The sequence below is a fragment of the Lepidochelys kempii genome, chromosome 3 (assembly GCF_965140285.1).
Source record: "Lepidochelys kempii isolate rLepKem1 chromosome 3, rLepKem1.hap1, whole genome shotgun sequence".
Lineage (NCBI taxonomy): Eukaryota > Metazoa > Chordata > Testudines > Cheloniidae > Lepidochelys > Lepidochelys kempii.
The window spans coordinates 18,820,071-18,840,976 of NC_136382.1; the positions used below are offsets into that span (position 1 = coordinate 18,820,071).

General features: G+C 46.8%; 1 protein-coding gene across 1 annotated transcript in view; it reads right to left on the minus strand.

The window, feature by feature from the left end:
• Positions 1-7,749: 7,749 nt before the first annotated feature.
• Positions 7,750-20,906, minus strand: part of FKBP1B (FKBP prolyl isomerase 1B) — a 46,536-nt gene continuing 33,379 nt past the window's right edge. Inside the window, exons 3-4 of the mRNA XM_073335094.1 lie at positions 11,933-12,045; positions 7,750-8,435 (exon numbers count right to left, since the gene is read on the minus strand). Of these exons, the coding sequence (XP_073191195.1) occupies positions 8,307-8,435; positions 11,933-12,045 (242 nt within the window). The 3' untranslated portion in view covers positions 7,750-8,306. The remainder of the gene's footprint in view (positions 8,436-11,932; positions 12,046-20,906) is intronic.

The following is a 20,906-nucleotide window of genomic DNA, read 5'->3' on the forward strand; positions in this document are numbered from 1 at the left end:
CCAGCAGGCGTGGGACGGGGTTTGAACCGGGGTCTCCAACACCCCACGCGAGTGCTCTAATACCAGGGCTAACAGGTACTACCACCACATTTCAAGATGAACTGGCTCATTAACACTCCTACAGTCAGAGAGGAGAGTGTTAGTGGGTCATAGATGGTTGTAATAAACCATAAATCCAGGGTCGCTATTTAGTCCATGATTTTTAGAGACACTAATATCACCCCCCTCCAGCTGCCTTTCCCACCTCCCCCCCCCATTCCCCTCCTTTCCTCCCTGTGACTGAAGGGGTGTTAATGGGCTACTTCACCTTGCATGGTCCCTGGAAATACGTATTTACTGTTCCACCTTGTATTTAGCAGTGACACACTGAGGGCAGGTCTACACTTAAAACACTGCATCAGCCACTCTAGCACTATAATGAAGAGCTCTCCCATTGTCTTAGTTAATCTACCTCCTTGAGAGACGGTTGCTATGTTGGCGGGAGAAGCTCCCCACTGACATAGTGCTGGCTATACCAGTGCTTAAGTCAGTATAACATCGTGCAGGGTTGTGGATTATTCACAGTCCTGAGCAACGTAGTTCTACCGAAGTAATTGTAGTGTACACCAGGGCTGAGTAAGTTTCCCAGACCTGAATTAGAGCTCTGTGTAAGCTCAAAAGCTTCTCTCTCTCTCACTAGTAGAAGCTGGTCCAATAGAAGATATTACCTCACTCACCATGCTTCTCTAATATGCTGGGACGACATGGCTATGACAACATTGCATACACCAAAGGAAGTTTATACTGAGTTATGTTCTCTCCTAGCTTAGAAGTCAATGGTGGCTGTCATCAAGATTTCTGAGCACTTTCAATGTGCTCAGTGATGTCACAAACATATACAGTGCCGTCTCACCTTCTGCAAGGAGCCTATATTGTCAATAGGATCCTTTGTCCCCTCATCCTCCTCTCTGGTCTTGGCTGTTGAGGTCAAGTTAGGTTGGTTTTGCTTCTTTCCAGCTGGTTTAGTCTGATCAGTGTCCAGGCTTGTCTGCGGGGTACTACTTGTTGCTGAAGATCCACCTGTTCCTGGAGATCAGGAACAAGTGGATCTTACTCCCCAGGATTTTTCTTATTCTTTTTGTTTCAGGAATACTTTTCTGCTTAACTGTCTTTCACTAGACTCAGTGCTAAATTTGTAATGGAAGAGGTGCCAGAAGCCCTGGCACAAATGAAGCACTGGTTGGATGTCTGGAGAGTGGCAGCTGCTGGCCGGCAGCGCAGAGGTGCCAGGGCTATGAAGTGCCAAGCCTAGAGGTGCTAAACTAATATACCATTATCCTTAGAAGTATGGCATCAGGTAACGCATTGCTACACGGGTCTTCTTCACCTCTGAAAATCAGAGACAAAGTGTCTTAGCCCTTGTCTACACTACCCAGTTTTAATGGCAAAAGCAGCTTTTGCCGACAAAATAGTGGATGTATACACACTACAATGTTACTTCTGTTGGCAAAACTCTCCTGTTTTGCCGACAAAACAAAACCACCCAGACGAGAGCCATAAAGCTTTTTGGGAAAAGTTAAAGTGACAAAGCGACAGCGTAGAAACTGCCATTCGTTATGTCACCATAACGGGCCTCCCCCAGTATCCCACAATGCCTGTTGTGACTGCTCTGCTCAGTGTTTTGACCTCTGCTGCCTGCATACAACTACACGGGCATGTGCCCCTCCACTTTCAAAGCTATGGAAAATTCTGACAGCTGAGCATGCCACTCCGCTCTGACAGCAAAGGGCAAATCATTAATGTGGAATCCTGCTCTCTCTGGCGCTAGGAACACAGCGGAAAGGCAGGCTGCTGTGGGAGGTGCGGGACTGCTGTGCTGTGCTGCGCCAGGAAGGGAAGCGGGGGGTGATGTGTGGGGGGTGTCTCCCTCTCCCTGCCTCAGGACTGGTTGCTTCCTGCTGCTGTCTGTACTTAAAGAGACAGCATGCTGACATTATGGTGCCAGGTGTCCGGTTTCCGACTGTCGCAAAGGGACCCTGGCGGCTCTGGTCGGCACCACCCACCAGGCTGTTAAAAGTCTGGTCAGTGGCGCAGCAGGGCTAAGGCAGGCTCCCTGCCTACCTTAGCTCCGTGTGGCTCCCGGAAGCGGCTGCCGGGTCCTTGCAGCCCCAAGGCACATGGGTGGCCAAGGAGGCTCTGTGTGCTGCCCCCATTCCTAGTGCAAGCTCCACAGCTCCCATTGGCTGGGAACCGCAACCAATGGGAGCTGCGGGGGCGATGCCTGCAGGTGCGAGGGCAGTGCACAGAGCTTCCCTGGCTGCCCATGTGCCTTGGGGCTGCAGGGCCTTGGCGGCCACTTCCTGGGAGCCGTGGTAAGTGCAGCCGGGACCCCAAATCCCCTCCCACACCCCAACAACCTACCCCAGCCTGGAGTCCTCTCCTGCACCCCAACTTCCTCCCGGAGCCCGCACACCCTCCACACCCTGCCAGAGCCCCTTACTGCACCCCAAACCCCTCATCCCCGGCCTCACCTCAGAGCTCACAACCCTCCCCCCCTGCCCTAGCCCAGAGCCCCCTTCTTCACCCCAAACCCCTCATCCCTGGCCCCACCCCAGAGGCCACACCCCATCTGGAGCCCACACCCCCTCCCACACTCCAAACCCCTCAGCCCCAGCCCGGAGCCCTCTCCCGCACCCTGAACCCCTAATTTTTGGCCTCACCCAGAGCCTGCACCCAGAGCCCATTTCCCCCCCCCCCCCCGCCCCCGGCCGCACCTCTGCTCCACCCTGGAGCCCTATCCCGCACCCAAACCCCTCATCCCTGGCCCTATCCCAAAGCCTGCACCCCCAGCCAGAGGCCTCATCTCCCCCCATACCCCAACCCTCTGCCCCAGCTCAGTGAAAGTGCGTGAGCGTGGAGGAGAGCGAGCGACAGAGGGAGGAGGGATGAAGCAAGCAGGGGTGGGGCCTCAGGGTAGGGGCGGGGCAGGGGTGTTCGGTTTTGTGTGATTAGAAAGTTGGCAACCCTAGCCGACACACGCTCTGTCTCTCTCATATACGTACTCCCCCCGCACTCTCTCACACACTACAGCAACACACAATCTGTCTGTGTCTCTCCCCACTCCCCCCGCCCACCCTCCCTGTCAGACAGCCTCCTCCGCCACACTTCAGTTGAAAAGCGGCCGGCAATCTAGTAGGATGCCCATGGAACAATGGGATTGGGAAACCTGCATCATGTGACGCTGTACCTGCCCCATGAGGCATTGCAAACCCTTCCCAAAGCACCCTGTAGCCAGTTGCACAGTGGGATAGCTACCCACGGTGCACTGCTCTCTGTGTCGCTGCAAGAATTGCTAGAGTGGATGCGCTCTGCTGACAGAAGGCGCATAGTGTGGCCATGGAACGGTCGTTTAATTAAAGCGGTGGCTGTATGTTGGCTTAACTTGTGTCAACAAAACTCTGTAGTGTGGCCAAAGCCTAAGATGGACGCACTCAAAATGGATGCACTCAGAGTTAGTGAACGCTTCTGAAAAATTTGTCTGCATGTTTCTCAGTGCCATAAATGTCCGATCGAGCTGCAGCGGTGCTGTTAGTGCAAAAGAATTTGTTTTGAATCAGACAAAAAGAAGCCTGTCTGCAGAAGCGGAGAAACGAGATTAGAAGATACTAGAACTGCTGTCCCGTGTACGTACGCGCGCACTCACGCACACACACACCCCTACCCCCCCCCCACCTCTGGACATTCAGAGAACTTACTATAGTTTTGACTGGACTTTCTCTGCTTTGTGCTGATTGGCTGTTTGCTCCAGCGTCCTCCTCCCTCACAGTCGCTTCATCTCAGCTTCACTCCACACCTGCCCCTCTCACTCTCTTTTCCCCTGCCCTGTCCCCCTTCCTCCACTTTACTGAGCCCCTCCTAGCTAAACCCACTAAAAAATAAATAAATGAAATAAGCGGAACTGATACAACATTTACCGCCATCACATTGTTCATGCTGCTTGTGTGTTAGACGTCTTCCCATACCCTCTGTCTGGCTTGGCTATATAGACCATAAACTGCTTGGGGGCAGCACCCAGCTACTCTTCTGTGTTTGCACAATGGGGCTCCATTCTTGGGTGGCCCTAAGGCACCACTGTAATTACATGATTACCAATCATAGTAGAATTTCTCCATCTACAGCTGTCTTTAAACATTGTCACAGTTAGCTTGGGGCTGTGGGCAGGGTGGTCAGCTGTGAAATGTTTTATTCATACCAAACATTAAAGAATAACAATGGACACTAAGTGATGGAAGAAAGGTGGGTTTTGGTTTTTAAAAATAATCTTAAACAAGAACATAGCATTGTGGCTAAAACAAATACTGATGCAGAACTCCTAACTGCGGTACGCAACTCCTAACTATGGTATGTAACCTACCATTTAAATCAGCTTCTGTACCAAATGACTGGAGGATAGCTAATGTGATGCCAATTTTTAAAAAGGTCTCCAGAGGTGATCCTGGCAATTACAGGCTGGTAAACCTGACTTCAGGATCAGGCAAACTGGTTGAAACTTTAGTAAAGAACAGAATTGGTTGAAACTATAGTAGAAAGAAAATCCTCCCTCTGCTCCTGAGACATCCCCAGGTGCACCCTGTACCGTTACTGCTGCTGCTCCACGGAAGGTCTCTCGGACAATGATAGTAAATAATTGGTTGAAACGATAGTAAAGAACAGACTTGTCAGACACACAGATGAACATGATTTGTTGGGGAAGAGTCAACATGGTTTTTGTAAAGGAAAATCATGCCTCACCAAACTACTAGAATTCTTTGAGGGGGTCCACAAGCATGTGGACAAGGGGGAGCCAGTGGATATATTGTACTTAGATTTTTCAGAAAGCCTTTGACAAGATCCCTCACCAAAGGCTCTTAAGCAAAGTAAGCTGTCATGGGATAAGAGGGAAGGTCCTCTCATGGATCAGTAACTGGTTAAAAGATAGGAAACAAAGGGTAGGAAATAAATGGTCAGATTTCAGAATGGCGAGAGGTAATAGTGGTGTCCCCCAAGGGTCTGTACTGGGACCAGTCCTATTCAACATATTAATAAATGGTCTGGAAAAAGGAGTAAACAGTGAAGTGGCAAAATTTGCAGATGATAGCAAACTACTCAAGATAATTAAGTCCAAAGCAGATTGCAAAGGGATCTCACAAAACGGGGTGACTGGGCAACAAAATGGCAGATGAAATTCAATGTTGATAAATGCAAAGTAATGCACATTGGAAAACATAATCCCAACTATACATACAAAATGATGGGGTCTAAATTAGCTGTTAGCACTCAAGAAAGAGATCTTGGAGTCATTGTGGATTGTTCTCTGAAAACATCCACTCAATGTGCAGTGGCAGTCAAAAAAGCGAACAGAATGTTGGGACTCATAAAGAAAGGGATAGATAATAAGACAGAAAAGATCATATTGTCTCTATATAAATCCATGGCACACCCACATCTTGAATATGGCGTGCAGATGGGGTCGCCCCCATCTCAAGAAAGATATATTGAAATTGGAAAAGGTTCGGAAAAGGGCAACAAAAATGACTGGGGATATGGAACAGCTTCCATATGAAGGGAGATTAATGACTAGGACTTTTCATCTTGGAAATGAGATGACTAAGGTGGGATATGATAGAGGTCTATAAAATCATGACTGGTGTGGAGAAAGTAAATAAGGAAGAACTAAGGGATCACCAAATGAAATTAATAGGCAGCAGGTTTAAAACAAACAAAAGGAAGTGTTTTTTCACACAACACACAGTCAATCTGTGGAACTCCTTGCCAGAGGATGGTGTGAGGACCAAGACCATAACTGGGTTCAAAGAAGAACGACATAAATTCATGGGCTAGGTCCACCAATGGCTATTAGCCAGGATGGGCAGGGATGGTGTCCCTAGCCTCTGATTGCCAGAAGCTGAGAATCGGTGACAGGGAATGGATCACTTTTGATGGTTACCTGTTCTGTTCATTCCCTCCGGGGCACCTGGCACTGGCCACTGTTGGAAGACAAAATATTGGGCTAGATGGACCTTTGGTCTGACCCAGTGTGGCCATTCTTCTGAGGAAAAGAAAGAGATTTGTAGGGGCTGGGGCACAGATTGCAAAGTTTGATATTTCATGCTGGTTTTATATTCATTCACCTGGCGTTATCAGCCCATGGTTGTTTTCTTTCTAGTCTTGTAGTCTGGGTTATTTGACATTCAAAATTCCATTCTAATTTTAATTTTCTTATAAAGAACCACACACATGCATGCACACAAAACCAAACCCCACCACTATCCATTGTAGTAAGTTCTTCTGTTAAAAATCCGGCAGTATAGTTGAAAATATGTACAGGTTTTTTTGAGTATGTTTTGAAAATAAGACTAAACACCAACACCTTAACAATGCCCATTCCCTTTGCTGTTCCATAAAAAAATATGGCTGTTTGTGCCACTAACAATAAGACGCTAGTGACATTACCCATCAAGCCCAGCATACCAGGAATTAGTTCTGGATGAGGCAGAATAATTATATGAGGAAGGCAGTTAGACAGGGTTAAAATTCCTGGGGCGTGGGGAGGCTATTGCTGATTTGGGCAAGTGACAAGTGCTCCATGCCTCAGTTTACCCAAACCCACTTGCAAAATGCACAGGGATGTTATGACATATAATTATTGTTAGTAAAGTGCTGTGACCCCAGTGTATGGAAGGCTTAGGCAGACATGTCAGCTGGTCGCCTTTGCCTGGAATTGTGTCATATTGAGTTGGATTAGTTTTGATGAAGGTATTATTTCTTTTCTCAGCCTTAGTAGTGTTCTACATTATTAGCAAGATGAAACCAAACAGCAAGACCTCTTTCTGAAGAGTGCCACCTTGGGGATGGGCAGGAAAGGGACAAAAAGTAGCATGTAGATGGAGCTGTTGGATAGTGACTTGTGCGATGGGATGGGGTCGGGGTATGTGTCACTGTTAGCTGGTTTGGAGGTGAACATGTCACTGGGGAAGGGGGAGGGCTCAAGGAAGAATGGATTGAACATGGATTAGGTTAACTACTTAGGAGCTGGAGCGGGCAGCTAGTCTGATTACTTTGTGGTATTTTGGAGCTTTCTGTAGGTAGTCCAAGGGGAGAAGTCTGGTGGTAAAGGCTAAACCACAGAGTGCTTCATAAAGACATGCAGGTTTCCAGCAAGTTCTTCCAGTAATCCTGAGGCCCTGGGGATTTGGTGGTCAGGCATCTCCATGCAAAAACACTCAGCATTGGCCTAACTCAGCTCCCTACTGAAATCGGCAGTAAAACTCCCACAGACTTCAATAGGAGTAGAATTAGGCTGACACATTAGCTTCTCAAAGGTATTTAGTTGCCTGGCTCCCACTGAAATCTGGGGCTGAGTGCTTTTGAAAAATCCAACCCATGGTCAGTGGTCTCTTCTATGACCAGGACTGAGGGGTACTGAGCAGCACAGATTCTGTTTGATTAGTCTGGGAGCTGGAGAGCCAGAGCAAGCAGAAAGACTGTCCAGCAGCCTCAAAGAACCCACTTTATATTCATTATAACCTGGACCTGTTTCTTTTTGAGCCCACAGGTCTCCACAGTGACACCATTTCAGTTTGTAATTTTTAACAGTATTGTAACATGCCCTAGGCATATTTTATTCAAGAAATCAGTAACAAACCGGAAGATCAGTAGTTCCTAGAAGAACTTTTATATTAGAAAAAATGCCCAGCTACGTTAACAGTGAAGGACAAGAAACAAGGCAGAAATGGTAAAGTATCAAGATTTTATTGTTTCCATATTTTTTTTAATTTTCAAATGAGACATTTGTTTAAAACAGCAGCGAGCAAGCACGCACGAGTTGAGAAAAAAGTGGCAACGCAGGTAACTCCGTTTGGCTAATGCCCCTTCATGTACGAGGTGTACATTTGATTTCTGAGCACCTTTTGTTTGTCTCGGTTTGTGTACAGTAAGGCAGTGGTTTTTCCATAAGGAATATATATATATACATATATATATATATATATATTTAATGATCATTGTGAATTTTAATCACATGCAAATTAAATGAAATGTACAACTCAAAAATGTTACAACGGGGGAAATTTTTCTCAGAGCAAAGAAGCTTCTAATAGAAGACAAATATGGACACAACAACTTTAAAGAAGAGGGAAAGGAATAAACAACCTAAGGGCAGGCGCTATTGGCATGGCAGCTGAAGCAGGGAAGATTGCGACTCCAGTGCGGCCTCCTCTTACCGTAGGGAAGGGGAAAAGAATGGATGATTATCAGCAGATGTCTTCACCCGGCTCCCATGAAAGGCTTTACTCTAACCTGAGCAGCTCCACGTCGAAGATGAGGGTAGCATTGGGAGGGATGACTCCAGGATGGCCTGTGGCTCCATACGCCATATCGGGCGTACAGGTCAGCTTTGCTCTTTGTCCTAAGCTCATCTAGCGTTTGAGTGTTGGAGAGGGAGAGGGAGAAGGGGAAAGAATGTGTTAGGAGAAATACAATAGTCCAGTCACTAAGGGGCAGATTTGCAAAGTCAGTGAGAGTTTGACCCCTAACTCACTTGATGCTTTTGTAAATCTCGCTAAGTGCCTATTTACATCTTTAGGCCCCAAATAACTGTGTAAATCTGGTCCCAACAATTTAGCCTCAGATCTCCTGGCTCCTAGTCCTGTTCTTTTACCACTGGATAACGGCCTCTCATTGGCAACATGTAATAATCCTCTAGTGCCAGTTTTGTAACCCAACGGAATACCCTTTTGCACCAGTGTAGGTCCACATTGTTTCTTTATTAAGGCCTCCTGTGAGCTGCAGAGCTCTCACAAAATCTGCTGACTGCAATGGGAATTACGGACACCTGACAAGTCACAAGAGGCTCTCAACACCTAACAGGATAGAGGCTCTGGATTCAGAAAGGCCCCAGCTCAGTAAGGCACGTAAGCATGTGCTCAAATTGACTGGGACGCATGTGAAGAAGAGCTTTGCTGAAGCCATCATGTGATTTCCAGAGTGCTTTGCATCTCCCATTTTCATTGACATCATTGTCTTCAATGTTCAGCCCATTAACCTCTCTCTCCCTGTTTCTCCATCTATCCAATGGGGATAATGCTACCAACCTCCCTCATAAGTGTGTTCCAAGGGTTAATGAGTTCATGTTCCCAAGGCACTTTGAGATCATGAGATGGAAGGTGTTGTCAAAGTGTTCAGTAATTATTATTAAGTCCTAGTGTGACAATCCACTAGGCGGAGCTAGAGTGTAATTTGTTTCTAGGCAGGTTATTGGAAAGGATTTAGGCTACATAATTAATTTAGGGAAGGTAATCGGGGTGTTCTGGGAGGCTATAAATTGACTTATGTGGAATCACTGCCAGAGCTTTAGCTGAGTCGGCTTCTAACAGGGATAAATCTGTTCCCCTTTTTGACATTAAATGGTCTATCAAATTCATGCTATTTTTGAGACCCCTCATGATTTTTCATACTAGTCCCAGGACTAAGCATATACACATCTCGTCTCTCTGTGCCAACATCTACATCACTAAACAAAAAGCATGGCACTTACAGAACATTTGCAAACCACCACGTTATTCACTCTGTGTGTTATATCCCTCCCCTCCAACCATTTGCTGATTTGTCTAGTTCAGGGGTTCTCAAACCTCATTGCGTCGTGACCCCCTTTCGACAATAAAAACTACTACATGATCCCAGGAGGGGGGACTGAAGCCTGAGCAAGCCCGAGCCCCAAGTGGGGAGGAGGGGCAAAGCCAAAGCCCAAGGCCTTCAGTCCCAGGTAGGAGACTGTAATCTAAGTCCTGATGCCCAGGACTAATACCCTCAGCCTTCAGCTCCAGGCAGTGGTGCTCGGGCTTCAGCTTCAGCCCCAGGCCCCAGCAAGTGTAAGCCAGCCCTGGGTACCCCATTAACATGGGGTTGTGAACCACAGTTTGAGAACCGCTGGTCTAGTTAGTTCTTCAGGGACCATTGCTTATTCTATGTTTGTACAGAGCCTGGTACAGGGGGATCCTGATCTCATCTCTAGGTTCTACCATAATACAAATAATACATTTTACTACTATTAATAAGGAATGCAACTTGAATGGTGGGGAGGAACTGAACAGTCTTAAAAATACTCTGGGATTCCTAGAATGAACTCGTACCCTCAAAGCATTTATGATTCAAGAGCTGGGCATAATGTGGTTAGGAACCGGATTCTTGTCCATTCATATCTGAAACAGCACAGTAGTAGGATTGTACTAGCATCTGGATTGTTTCTTATTTGCCCTTTTCCCCCACCTCGTTTTATGCATTAGTAACAAGCTCCGAGCAAAACCTTCATCCAGTCTGAGCTTTGGGACCCAGAAATGTGCAGTTGCAGTGACTTTGCACCCTGGCCTTGTTAGCTCTGTATATCAAACACAGCTCAGCTTCTCTCTTTGCATAGAGTAGCACTACAGCTAAGTGCCTATGGGAAATATGCATTAGATTAAAATAGATGGCATTTGGGGTTTTATTGGGATGACACTGTAGCGAGGAGGCATGGCCTCCCTCAGAGAGTGACAGGGAGAGACCACAACACACCCCCATGGTGGGCTGAACCAGGAGAGCCATGTCCGTCCTGCTGCAAGTGGAAGGGCGGGACAGAAGGGGAAGTGGGCTCGGATGCGTCCTGCCTGCTGCTGGAGCCTGCAGAGGAGCTGCCAGGGCTGCCTCCTGAGGACTGGCCAGAGCTCTCCAAGACGACAGATGCAGATACACCCAAGGGAAACCAGGCAACAGTCTGGTTGGGAGCTGGCCTGATACAAGGTCAGTGTGTTGTGGGCGGATCCCCACTGACCCAGTGGCAGACCACTGCGCCACTATTAGGGCCCTGAGCTGGGGTGTGGTAGAGTTGGGTGGGCCTGCGTCCCCCCTGCCACCGCACCCCTGGGGTGGCACTACTCCCCATCCTTAGACTAGGAGGCCTGCACTCCTCAGGCAACCCTGTCTGAGCCCCATAGACTGTTATTGATGTTCAGCCTTGAGTGAGCCCCTAGACTCTCTGGGTGCTCACCCTTACCTGAGCATCTAGACTTTACAGTGCTCACCCCTACTGGGTCTCATAGACTGCGCAGATTGCAGGCAAGAGCCCACTCATTGCTTTGCTGCCCCACCCTGACTGGGCCTGGGGCTCAAAGACTGCTGTACTGTTCTGCCCGTCCAGAGGACGGAGCACTAGGTGAAGCTAACCCCCTTTGAGCACCTTTACAGGTATGCAACATCGAGGAGGCGTGGCCTCCCTCAGAGACTGACAGAGAGGGACGACCATGCAGTCTACAGACACTGAAGCCTTAATGATTTGAGGGCAGCCTCCTTTTCCTTGCCCTTGGTTTAACATTCATCATTGAACTTTAAATTGTGCAGTCATGAGTGGAATGTCATAGGGACTTAACAGTGCAGTTCAGTATCCTATTCAGTGAGGGTCAAATTCAGTGGGAGGCATCAAATGCAGCAGGACTGGCCTTCTTCTGTGCAACTGCACGGACGCTGCTCCATGACACACTACCATGCTGGATCATTGTAGGGGATGGGTGGGTTGCACTGACGAGGTGGATCTATAAGCCAACCCTCCGCTGACCTTGTAGAGGGGGAGCTCAGGTGGTTGTGGATGCTGAGTGATCTACAGACAGGAGAGGATTCCATCCTCCACAGCCCACCTGGAGAAGCATGTGCAAAGCCTCGCCATCATGATCAACCCCCGAGTTCTGGCCATCCCAATTAGGCTAATCAATGGAGGACTAAGAAATATTATATTAGTATGCATCCCACCATCAGAAAAACCACCCAGGCTTATAGACTGTGATTTTGACTTGCCTACCCCGATGTTAAACCATCATTATTGTACTGAACATGCCGGCATGCACTCCAGCTAATTTGAAATTCAGCCAGCATCATCCTTCTGTACCTGTGCAGCTCCTTCCTCAAATCCTTTAATGACTTCTTGTCTGCCGATCTTGAACCTGAAAGGCTTGTTTCGGTCTCTGGAGGAATCAAACTTCTTTCCATTCTGTAGCATCCCTGCCAAAACAACACAAATGATTTCAGTCCCAAATAAGCTTGAAGGTAAGTGCTGAGGGGATGGAGTGATGACTGATGTCTTGGTCAGATCAATCATATATTTCCTTTAAAAAAAAAGGCTAATCCAAGGTTTATAAGGCAAGAGAACCTCATGCAGAGGCATCACAGGTTCTAACAGGAAGTAACTGATTGTAGAACTATACTGTAATGATTTGTATTGTGTAGCAGGTAGAAACCCCAACCAAGACGGGGGCCCCAGTTGTGCACTGTACAAACATACCTGCTTACAAGCTAAATAGCCAAAAGGACAAAGAGTGGGCAGGAAACAGAGGCACAGAGTGGGGAAGCCATTTGCCCAAGGTCAGAGTGTGAATCTGTGGCAGATCTAAGATAAGAGCCCAGATCTCCTGTCACCCAGTCCAATGACCTCATCCCTAGCGCGGGGGTTTTCAAATGTTGTCATAGCGAGCCTCCCTAAGCTATGAAACAAAAGCAATTGCACCTCCCCATAGCTTCCAAAGGCAACACAAGGAACCGAACATCCCACACTCCACAGAATACGAGTAATAAAGTAGAAGGGCTTTGAGCAATAGAGTTATAATAAAGCCATAAAGCACCTCCTGCATTAGGTCACAGTTCTGTTCAAAGCCCACACATAGCACAGCTAAATAACACTGCCCAGACGTTGTGGGAATTCATATCACCAAACAATTACCAGTTGTGTCAGTAGCCACCACTCCTATCTTATCAGTGGAGGGAGTGAGCTTGTTTCCACAAAGTAGTAGCATTCGACACCTTGTCCCCATCCCCAGTTCTCACAGGCCCTGGGATGAGGAGATGGGCTCATGGGTGCCGGGCTCACAGGCAGGGAGTGGGGCCCTTCTTTAGTGCAGGTGCCCCACAGGTGGGGTCAGTGGAGTTCCAGGGCAGGGGGCAAAGCAGGGGAGTCAGAGCATGGCAATCACCAGTTCACCAGCACTGTGAGCTCCATGTAGGTCCGGTGCAGCAGGATGTGGGTGCAAAGCCAGTAGCTAGGACTGGCCACCACTGTGGTGGTCCCCAGGGCTGGGGGAGCTGGAGCCAAGGTGGGACTGCCAGCAGCTGAGACCAGCGGTGGTGGAAAGGTTCTCTTTCTGGTACACTCAATTAGCCCAGCGCTGCTGCCCAGAGACAAGTGGCAGCTCAGTAGTCCAGGAGGTTGGGGGGCTAGAGCACAACATTCCAAGTGGCAGCCAGGGGTCCCATAGTGCAGCAGGTATCAGTCAGGCGTGAGTGCCATCCTGGATTTCAGGTGCTCGAACGACACTCCAGACCACTATGGCAGCACTACACCTGGACCAAAAGACAGGCAATTGATACCTCTGCTGGCACACACTCACACTTCACACTTCCTGCTTTATGGCACGCCCCATAGCTGGAAAACTTCTGTCCTAAACCACACAGCCTGTCCATTAAAGTACCTTGTTGATGTTAGATGTCTGATTTAAACCTGAATGTGAGGCACTTACTGTCACAGTTCAGGGTTCAGGGTAACCAAGGGTAACCCAAGTTCAGGGTAACTGCAGTTGTATTCCCACTTTGTGGTCCCTCAAGGTCACCCACTCTAGGCTCCCAGCTCTTCAGCTGTCAACTGTCTGGAGGAGAGACCTGTCCCTCCTGACTGGGAGCTTTTCCAGGCTGCACAGTTCCCTGCCTACACTGTAATAACACCAGCAAGTCAGACTGCCAAACAGGCAAGCCTCAACGCTTTGCTCTCTCTTCTAAGGCTATGAGCCATGCCATCACCAGCAGTTATGAATTACCATACAGCTCTTTCTAAGCAAGCCCATTTATTCTTAAGGTGAACCTTACAGAGAAAACAAACATATAAAAAACAATACAAGTTCCTATGCACATGCTAACAGCTTACCAAAGGTCACCCACCAGTCTTATGGAGCCTCACTAGGCCAAAGCCCTGCCAATCTTTCCCAGGAAGGAACAGGGCTCCCCTTTGACAGAAAGTCCTGTCTGTTTGCTGGATAAGAAAGAAGGCCCTGAGTCAGTTTAAACTCAGGCTATTTATCCAAAAGCCCTTTCTTTGTCTGTTGGCCTCTGGAGAATCCAGTTTGAACTAATATATGTGTACCTCTCCATTGGATGGTACTTCTCTGGAAGTGCTACAACCTGAGTGAATTTTCCTAATCACACCCCAACCCTGCCCCATTGTTCTTAGTTCCTGGAGGAGCTGAGGTCATCCTCTCCCATGGTATTACATACAATCCCTGGCCCACAATGATACATAAACTTAATACAGCAAGATCTCCACAAAGATATTGCAGGAAATTGCCACATCTGTCCTGAAAGTTACTAACACACCATCTCCTCCAGTCACAGATTTCATGTTGGAAAATAAGACATGATATCACTGGCACCAATGAGATTAGAGCACACAGGACTTCATGGTGCCTCACTTAAGGTTGCCAACTCTCCAGGATTGGCCTGGAGTCTCCAGGAATTAAAGATTAATCTTTAATTAAAGATTATGTCATGTGATGAAATCTCCAGGAATACATCCAACCAAAACTGACAACCCTAGCCTCACTTCAGCACAAATACCTACAGTTTCCAGTGCAGAAGGGTGAAATAGATCACCGCTTTTACGTAAGGCCCTAATAGCCTGGTCAAGGGTGGACAGAGACATTAAGGGTATGTCTACAATGCATTGTAAATCCGGGTCAGTGGGACTTGGGCTTGTGGACTCAGTGTTTCCAAACCCACACTTGAGCATCCACATTTCTTTGTAAACCTGGGCTTACAATTGCTGGACCCAGGTCTCACAGCCATGCTAACACGTCCATACTGCACTGTGCAGACCTTATGACTTGGGTCTGCAGCTTGACCCAACTGTAACTGCAACCATACTGTAAAATGACAGGGTCTAGACCCAAGTCACAGCAGGACTCAGGCTCTGACCCAGTCTGCTAGCAGGTTCCTAGGACCCAGGTCATGAGTGCTTGCTGACCTGAGTCAGACTGATTTGTGCGTGGACAGAAGGAAGGCTTGGGCTCAGACCTGAGTCAGAGGGGTTAGTGTACAGTGCAGACATACCCTCAGGGTATGTTTATACTCCAATAAAAAAAGAGAGCACCGAGTCTCAGAGACCAGGTCAGCTGACTTGGGCTTGCAGGGCTCGGGCTGTGGGACCATAAAATTGCAGTGCAGACATTCTGGTTCAAGCTGGAGCCTGGTCTCTGAGACCTCCTCTTCTCCCACCCCATCTGTCTTGCAGGGTTTCAGAACTTGGGCTCCAGCCTGAGCCCGAACATCTACACTGCAATTTTATAGTCCTGGAGCCCAAGCCCTGCGAGTCCAAATCAGCTGACCTGGGCCAGCTGCAACCATGTTGCGGGTCTTTTATTGCAGCGCAGACATACCTAAGTTACCTCCCTAAGCCTACCCAGTGGGTCACAAGCAGAGTGTGATTTAAAACTCAGGACTTCCTGATTTGCATCCCAAACTTATTCTTCTAGATCATTCTGCCTCAGGTCCTTCAGACTGTCTGTTTGGGGACCTGTTCAGACATCACTTATTGCACTGTAATGTGCATACTGACAGCACTCTATAAATAATACGTGATAAATGTTAACTCCAGCCTTTGTGTGAACCCTGCCAAGGGTTTATTAACAAAGTATACACAATATCATCAGCATTTTATGGTCAGAGGTGTCATCCTGCTGGATGACTGCACATAAGTACATCCTCATCCCCTCTCTTTGTCATTGGCTCCAACGTCCCCAAGTGCGACTAAGTCAGAGTCTGTTATTTTTCCAGATCGTTACAAAATCTATCCTCTTTTTTAAAAATATGGGTTATACGGATCAAAGGTGAAAATCTGTTAAACTGTGTATAATTTATCCTTCCCAGAAGCTAGGAACAAGTCTGCTTTCATACAGACTAGTGTTTCCCAATCTTGTTTTCAATGTAAACGGTGCTTTGTGTGCTCCAGTACAAACACCACCAGTGTTATAAATATCCCTCTGCCAGTAAACTCTCAGACTACGTGCTGAAATACTGCCAGCTGAGACAATCTCCTTATGCCATTTTGACCAGGTTTAACTCAATCCCTGTTGCTGCTGGTAAACGGCCAGATCTTCAGCTGGTGTAAACGGGCTCAGCTCCACTGACTTCAGCAGATTTACACCAGCTAAGGAACTGGCTTAAAGTCATCTAAAATTAAAGTGAACCAAGCCCTAGAGAGTATTCTGTAGGGAACGATCCTGCAAGGAGATGGAATTGTGTGGGACTCTGATCAAAGCAGGGGACTGAGAGTCTTAATGATGTGGTTCTGCCACCAACTACCTGTGGGACCTTGATCAAGTAACCAAACCTCAGTTTACCCTTCTATAAAACGGGGATTACTGACTTGACCAACGTCAGACAGTGAATTGGTGGCACGACCAGGAATAACAGTATTAATTATGAGGTTTACCCTAACTCAGGGGTCCAGGGATGCTTAATTGAGTAATGCTTCTAAAGTGCCTTCAGAACTTCAGTTGAAAGAGGCTGTAGCAGCACTGATTGTTGTTATAAATAGGTCTTCTCCAGCTGTAACTTTTGATTCTATGATCTTATCAGACTAACTCGGGGAAAAGTGGCAGCTGCTATCTTGACACATGGGACCCCGGCACAGCTCTGCAGGACATTAGACAGGAGGCTCTCTGAAGAACAACAGGAATTTCAAAGTGCTTGTTTCTGTTTTCACGTTCTTAACAAGCCACACAGATTCTTCTAGACTAACCATGAGATCACAAGCAAAGAGAATGAAAAATAAACATTTTAGGGGCAAAGTGTTGGGTAGTTTGGGTCCCAAATTTAAGGAGGGACAAATTTGTAAAGGGGCTTCCATCCAGCCTCGGTAATTCCCTTTGGAGATTCATAAAATCTAGAGATAGAAAAGACTTGTTGGATCACCCAGTCCCAGATAATACAGGGCTGTTCCCTATAGTCCATTCGCCAGTGTTTTGACTAGCCTAAAGATCCCAAGCAACAGAGCTTCCAACACTTCCTAGGAGGACTTTTCCACATACGACTACATCTCAGTTAGGAAATTTGCCCTCCGGTTGTGCACACAAATGGGGCTCATATTTCTAATGATATCATCTGTGCACATATGTCAGAGTGCTCAAAAATAGTACATGCAAGAGACCGTGTGGCCAAAACTGCACGGGTACAAACCGAGACAATTTTTGAAACTTTGGCTCACTATGAATAGAAATGTTTGCTTGAGAACATTTTATTTGAAATTGATTTTTTTATCTTGATCATGTCCCTTTAATGTGGAAGTGTTTGAATCCAAAAGAAAAAGGAGAATTACAAAATTTACTATAAAACCATCTTTAAAAAAATTAAAGAATAATCAAAATATATAATATAAATAACTTTACCATGTTTCAGTGTTTCCTACAGGTTACTGAAAATCATAGAATCATAGAATATCAGGGTTGGAAGGGACCCCAGAAGGTCATCTAGTCCAACCCCCTGCTCAAAGCAGGACCAATTCCCAGTTAAATCATCCCAGCCAGGGCTTTGTCAAGCCTGACCTTAAAAACCTCTAAGGAAGGAGATTCTACCACCTCCCTAGGTAACGCATTCCAGTGTTTCACCACCCTCTTAGTGAAAAAGTTTTTCCTAATATCCAATCTAAACCTCCCCCACTGCAACTTGAGACCATTACTCCTCGTTCTGTCATCTGCTACCATTGAGAACAGTCTAGAGCCATCCTCTTTGGAACCCCCTTTCAGGTAGTTGAAAGCAGCTATCAAATCCCCCCTCATTCTTCTCTTCTGCAGGCTAAACAATCCCAGCTCCCTCAGCCTCTCCTCATAACTCATGTGTTCCAGTCCCCTAATCATTTTTGTTGCCCTTCGCTGGACTCTCTCCAATTTACTACATCCTTCTTGAAGTGTGGGGCCCAAAACTGGACACAGTACTCCAGATGAGGCCTCACCAATGTCGAATAGAGGGGAATGATCACGTCCCTCGATCTGCTCGCTATGCCCCTACTTATACATCCCAAAATGCCATTGGCCTTCTTGGCAACAAGGGCACACTGCTGACTCATATCCAGCTTCTCGTCCACTGTCACCCCTAGGTCCTTTTCTGCAGAACTCCTGCCTAGCCATTCGGTCCCTAGTCTGTAGCTGTGCATTGGGTTCTTCCGTCCTAAGTGCAGGACCCTGCACTTATCCTTATTGAACCTCATCAGATTCCTTTTGGCCCAATCTTCCAATTGGTCTAGGTCCTTCTGTATCCTATCCCTCCCCTCCAGCGTATCTACCACTCCTCCCAGTTTAGTATCATCCGCAAATTTGCTGAGAGTGCAATCCACACCATCCTCCAGATCATTTATGAAGATATTGAATAAAACCGGCCCCAGGACCGACCCTTGGGGCACTCCACTTGATACTGGCTGCCAACTAGACATGGAGCCATTGATCACTACCCGTTGAGCCCGACAATTTAGCCAGCTTTCTACCCACCTTATAGTGCATTCATCCAGCCCATACTTCCTTAACTTGCTGACAAGAATACTATGGGAGACCGTGTCAAAAGCTTTGCTAAAGTCAAGAAACAATACATCCACTGCTTTCCCTTCATCCACAGAACCAGTAATCTCATCATAAAAGGTGATTAGATTAGTCAGGCATGACCTTCCCTTGGTGAATCCATGCTGGCTGTTCCTGATCACTTTCCTCTCATGCAAGTGCTTCAGGATTGATTCTTTGAGGACCTGCTCCATGATTTTTCCAGGGACTGAGGTGAGGCTGACTGGCCTGTAGTTCCCAGGATCCTCCTTCTTCCCTTTTTTAAAGATTGGCACTACATTAGCCTTTTTCCAGTCATCCGGGACTTCCCCGGTTCGCCACGAGTTTTCAAAGATAATGGCCAGTGGCTCTGCAATCACAGCCGCCAATTCCTTCAGCACTCTCGGATGCAACTCGTCCGGCCCCATGGACTTGTGCACGTCCAGCTTTTCTAAATAGTCCCTAACCGCCTCTATCTCCACAGAGGGCTGGCCATCTCTTCCACATTTTGTGATGCCCAGCGCAGCAGTCTGGGAGCTGACCTTGTTAGTGAAAACAGAGGCAAAAAAAGCATTGAGTACATTAGCTTTTTCCACATCCTCTGTCACTAGGTTGCCTCCCTCATTCAGTAAGGGGCCCACACATTCCTTGGCTTTCTTCTTGTTGCCAACATACCTGAAGAAACCCTTCTTGTTACTCTTGACATCTCTGGCTAGCTGCAGCTCCAGGTGCGATTTGGCCCTCCTGATAACATTCCTACATGCCCGAGCAATATTTTTATACTCTTCCCTGGTCATATGTCCAACCTTCCACTTCTTGTAAGCTTCTTTTTTATGAAAATCAAAGGCAAGACATGTTTAATTATCAGAGGTGTAATGTGAATTAGTAAAGACTCAGTCTACAAAATCCCTCTGATCACATTTAAGGACAAACATTGTGACCCACACTGGATCGGAAGTAATAGGTGTTATGTGTACAAGAGACCCCAACACCTATTTTCAGGAGCTCTTTAAATCCAAAGTTGAGCTGTGATTGACATAACATAGAGGTGACCCTGCATTGTTTAGCCAGATAAAGCTCCATTGACTTCAATAGAAATAAAACGTGAACAATCTGTACGATCTTTCAAAGCAAAACTAAATACTATCATCCTTAGCATCATTTGAAACAAAGGGCATTTGAATGGGAATTCAATTTAGACACTATCAATGGAAGTAATAGCAGGTACAAACAACAAAGACAAAATCACAGCAAATATCTTGGTGGCATAAGAGGGGAAAACAGAAACAAACACATGTTGCGAGTGACCTCAACAGGAACAACGGGAAGGCACTGCACAAACAACCGGAACAACACAGCATTAGGAAGACTTCAGGCTCCTAAACAAACAATTTATGGATGGTGACATTAAATGAAAATATGGAGGGATGGGAAAATTCTGCATCACTCACAGGACTGGTTATGGACCACAGAGTCTTTCACTGATAGGTCACTGGTTTTTATCACCCCAGATTAGTAGAGACTGAAAGTGATTACCATTTGAAGGTTGTCTGGTGTCCTGTATGAAGCAAGTTGGTGATCTCAGTTCCCAAGCGTCCACATGATAAAGGTCACCACACAGTCAGCACTCTTGTCGGTCATCTCATTAGAGAAGCTAAGGATTGAGTCTGATCTACCCTTTCATCCCTGGAGGTCTTCTGGGACAGGGGGGAGGTATGCTGTGCAGGAAAGCTTGCATTGCCACTGCATGTGCTATACCTATTCTATAGACAAATAGAGGGCTTCAGTCTCCAAGCCAGTACTATTTATGAGCAATAAATGAAGTTAAGAGATTCATTATGATTGTTGTTCACTGATTAGACTGAATTAAAGTATTTTCTGTGGAAGTTACTCTCCAAAGTAAAGAAAAGCAAAATCGCGAGAAAAATCAACACACTTGTCTGCCTGGTTCTCATGAAATCACTATGTACTGTAAATGAAGAGAATATTTCAGCATACATGTTCTTTCAGAGAACATGGTCCAAGAACGTCTTGTCTGTTTCTCTCACTTTAAAGCCCCTCCCTCCCAAAGCAATAAGCACCACTATATAACAAACAATATTGTTATCACCAGACTTGACACATACCATCTGTTGCAGCATCGATAACTGCTTACAACTTTATCTTCATCTGCCTTAGACCGAGGTTGTTAACATGTGACCCAATGGAGCTCACTCCTTATCATAGGCTCTCTCTGTATCCAAACACAATTGCTGTGAAGAGCTCTCCTACAAGTCCCTGTCTCTAAGGCTCCTAGTA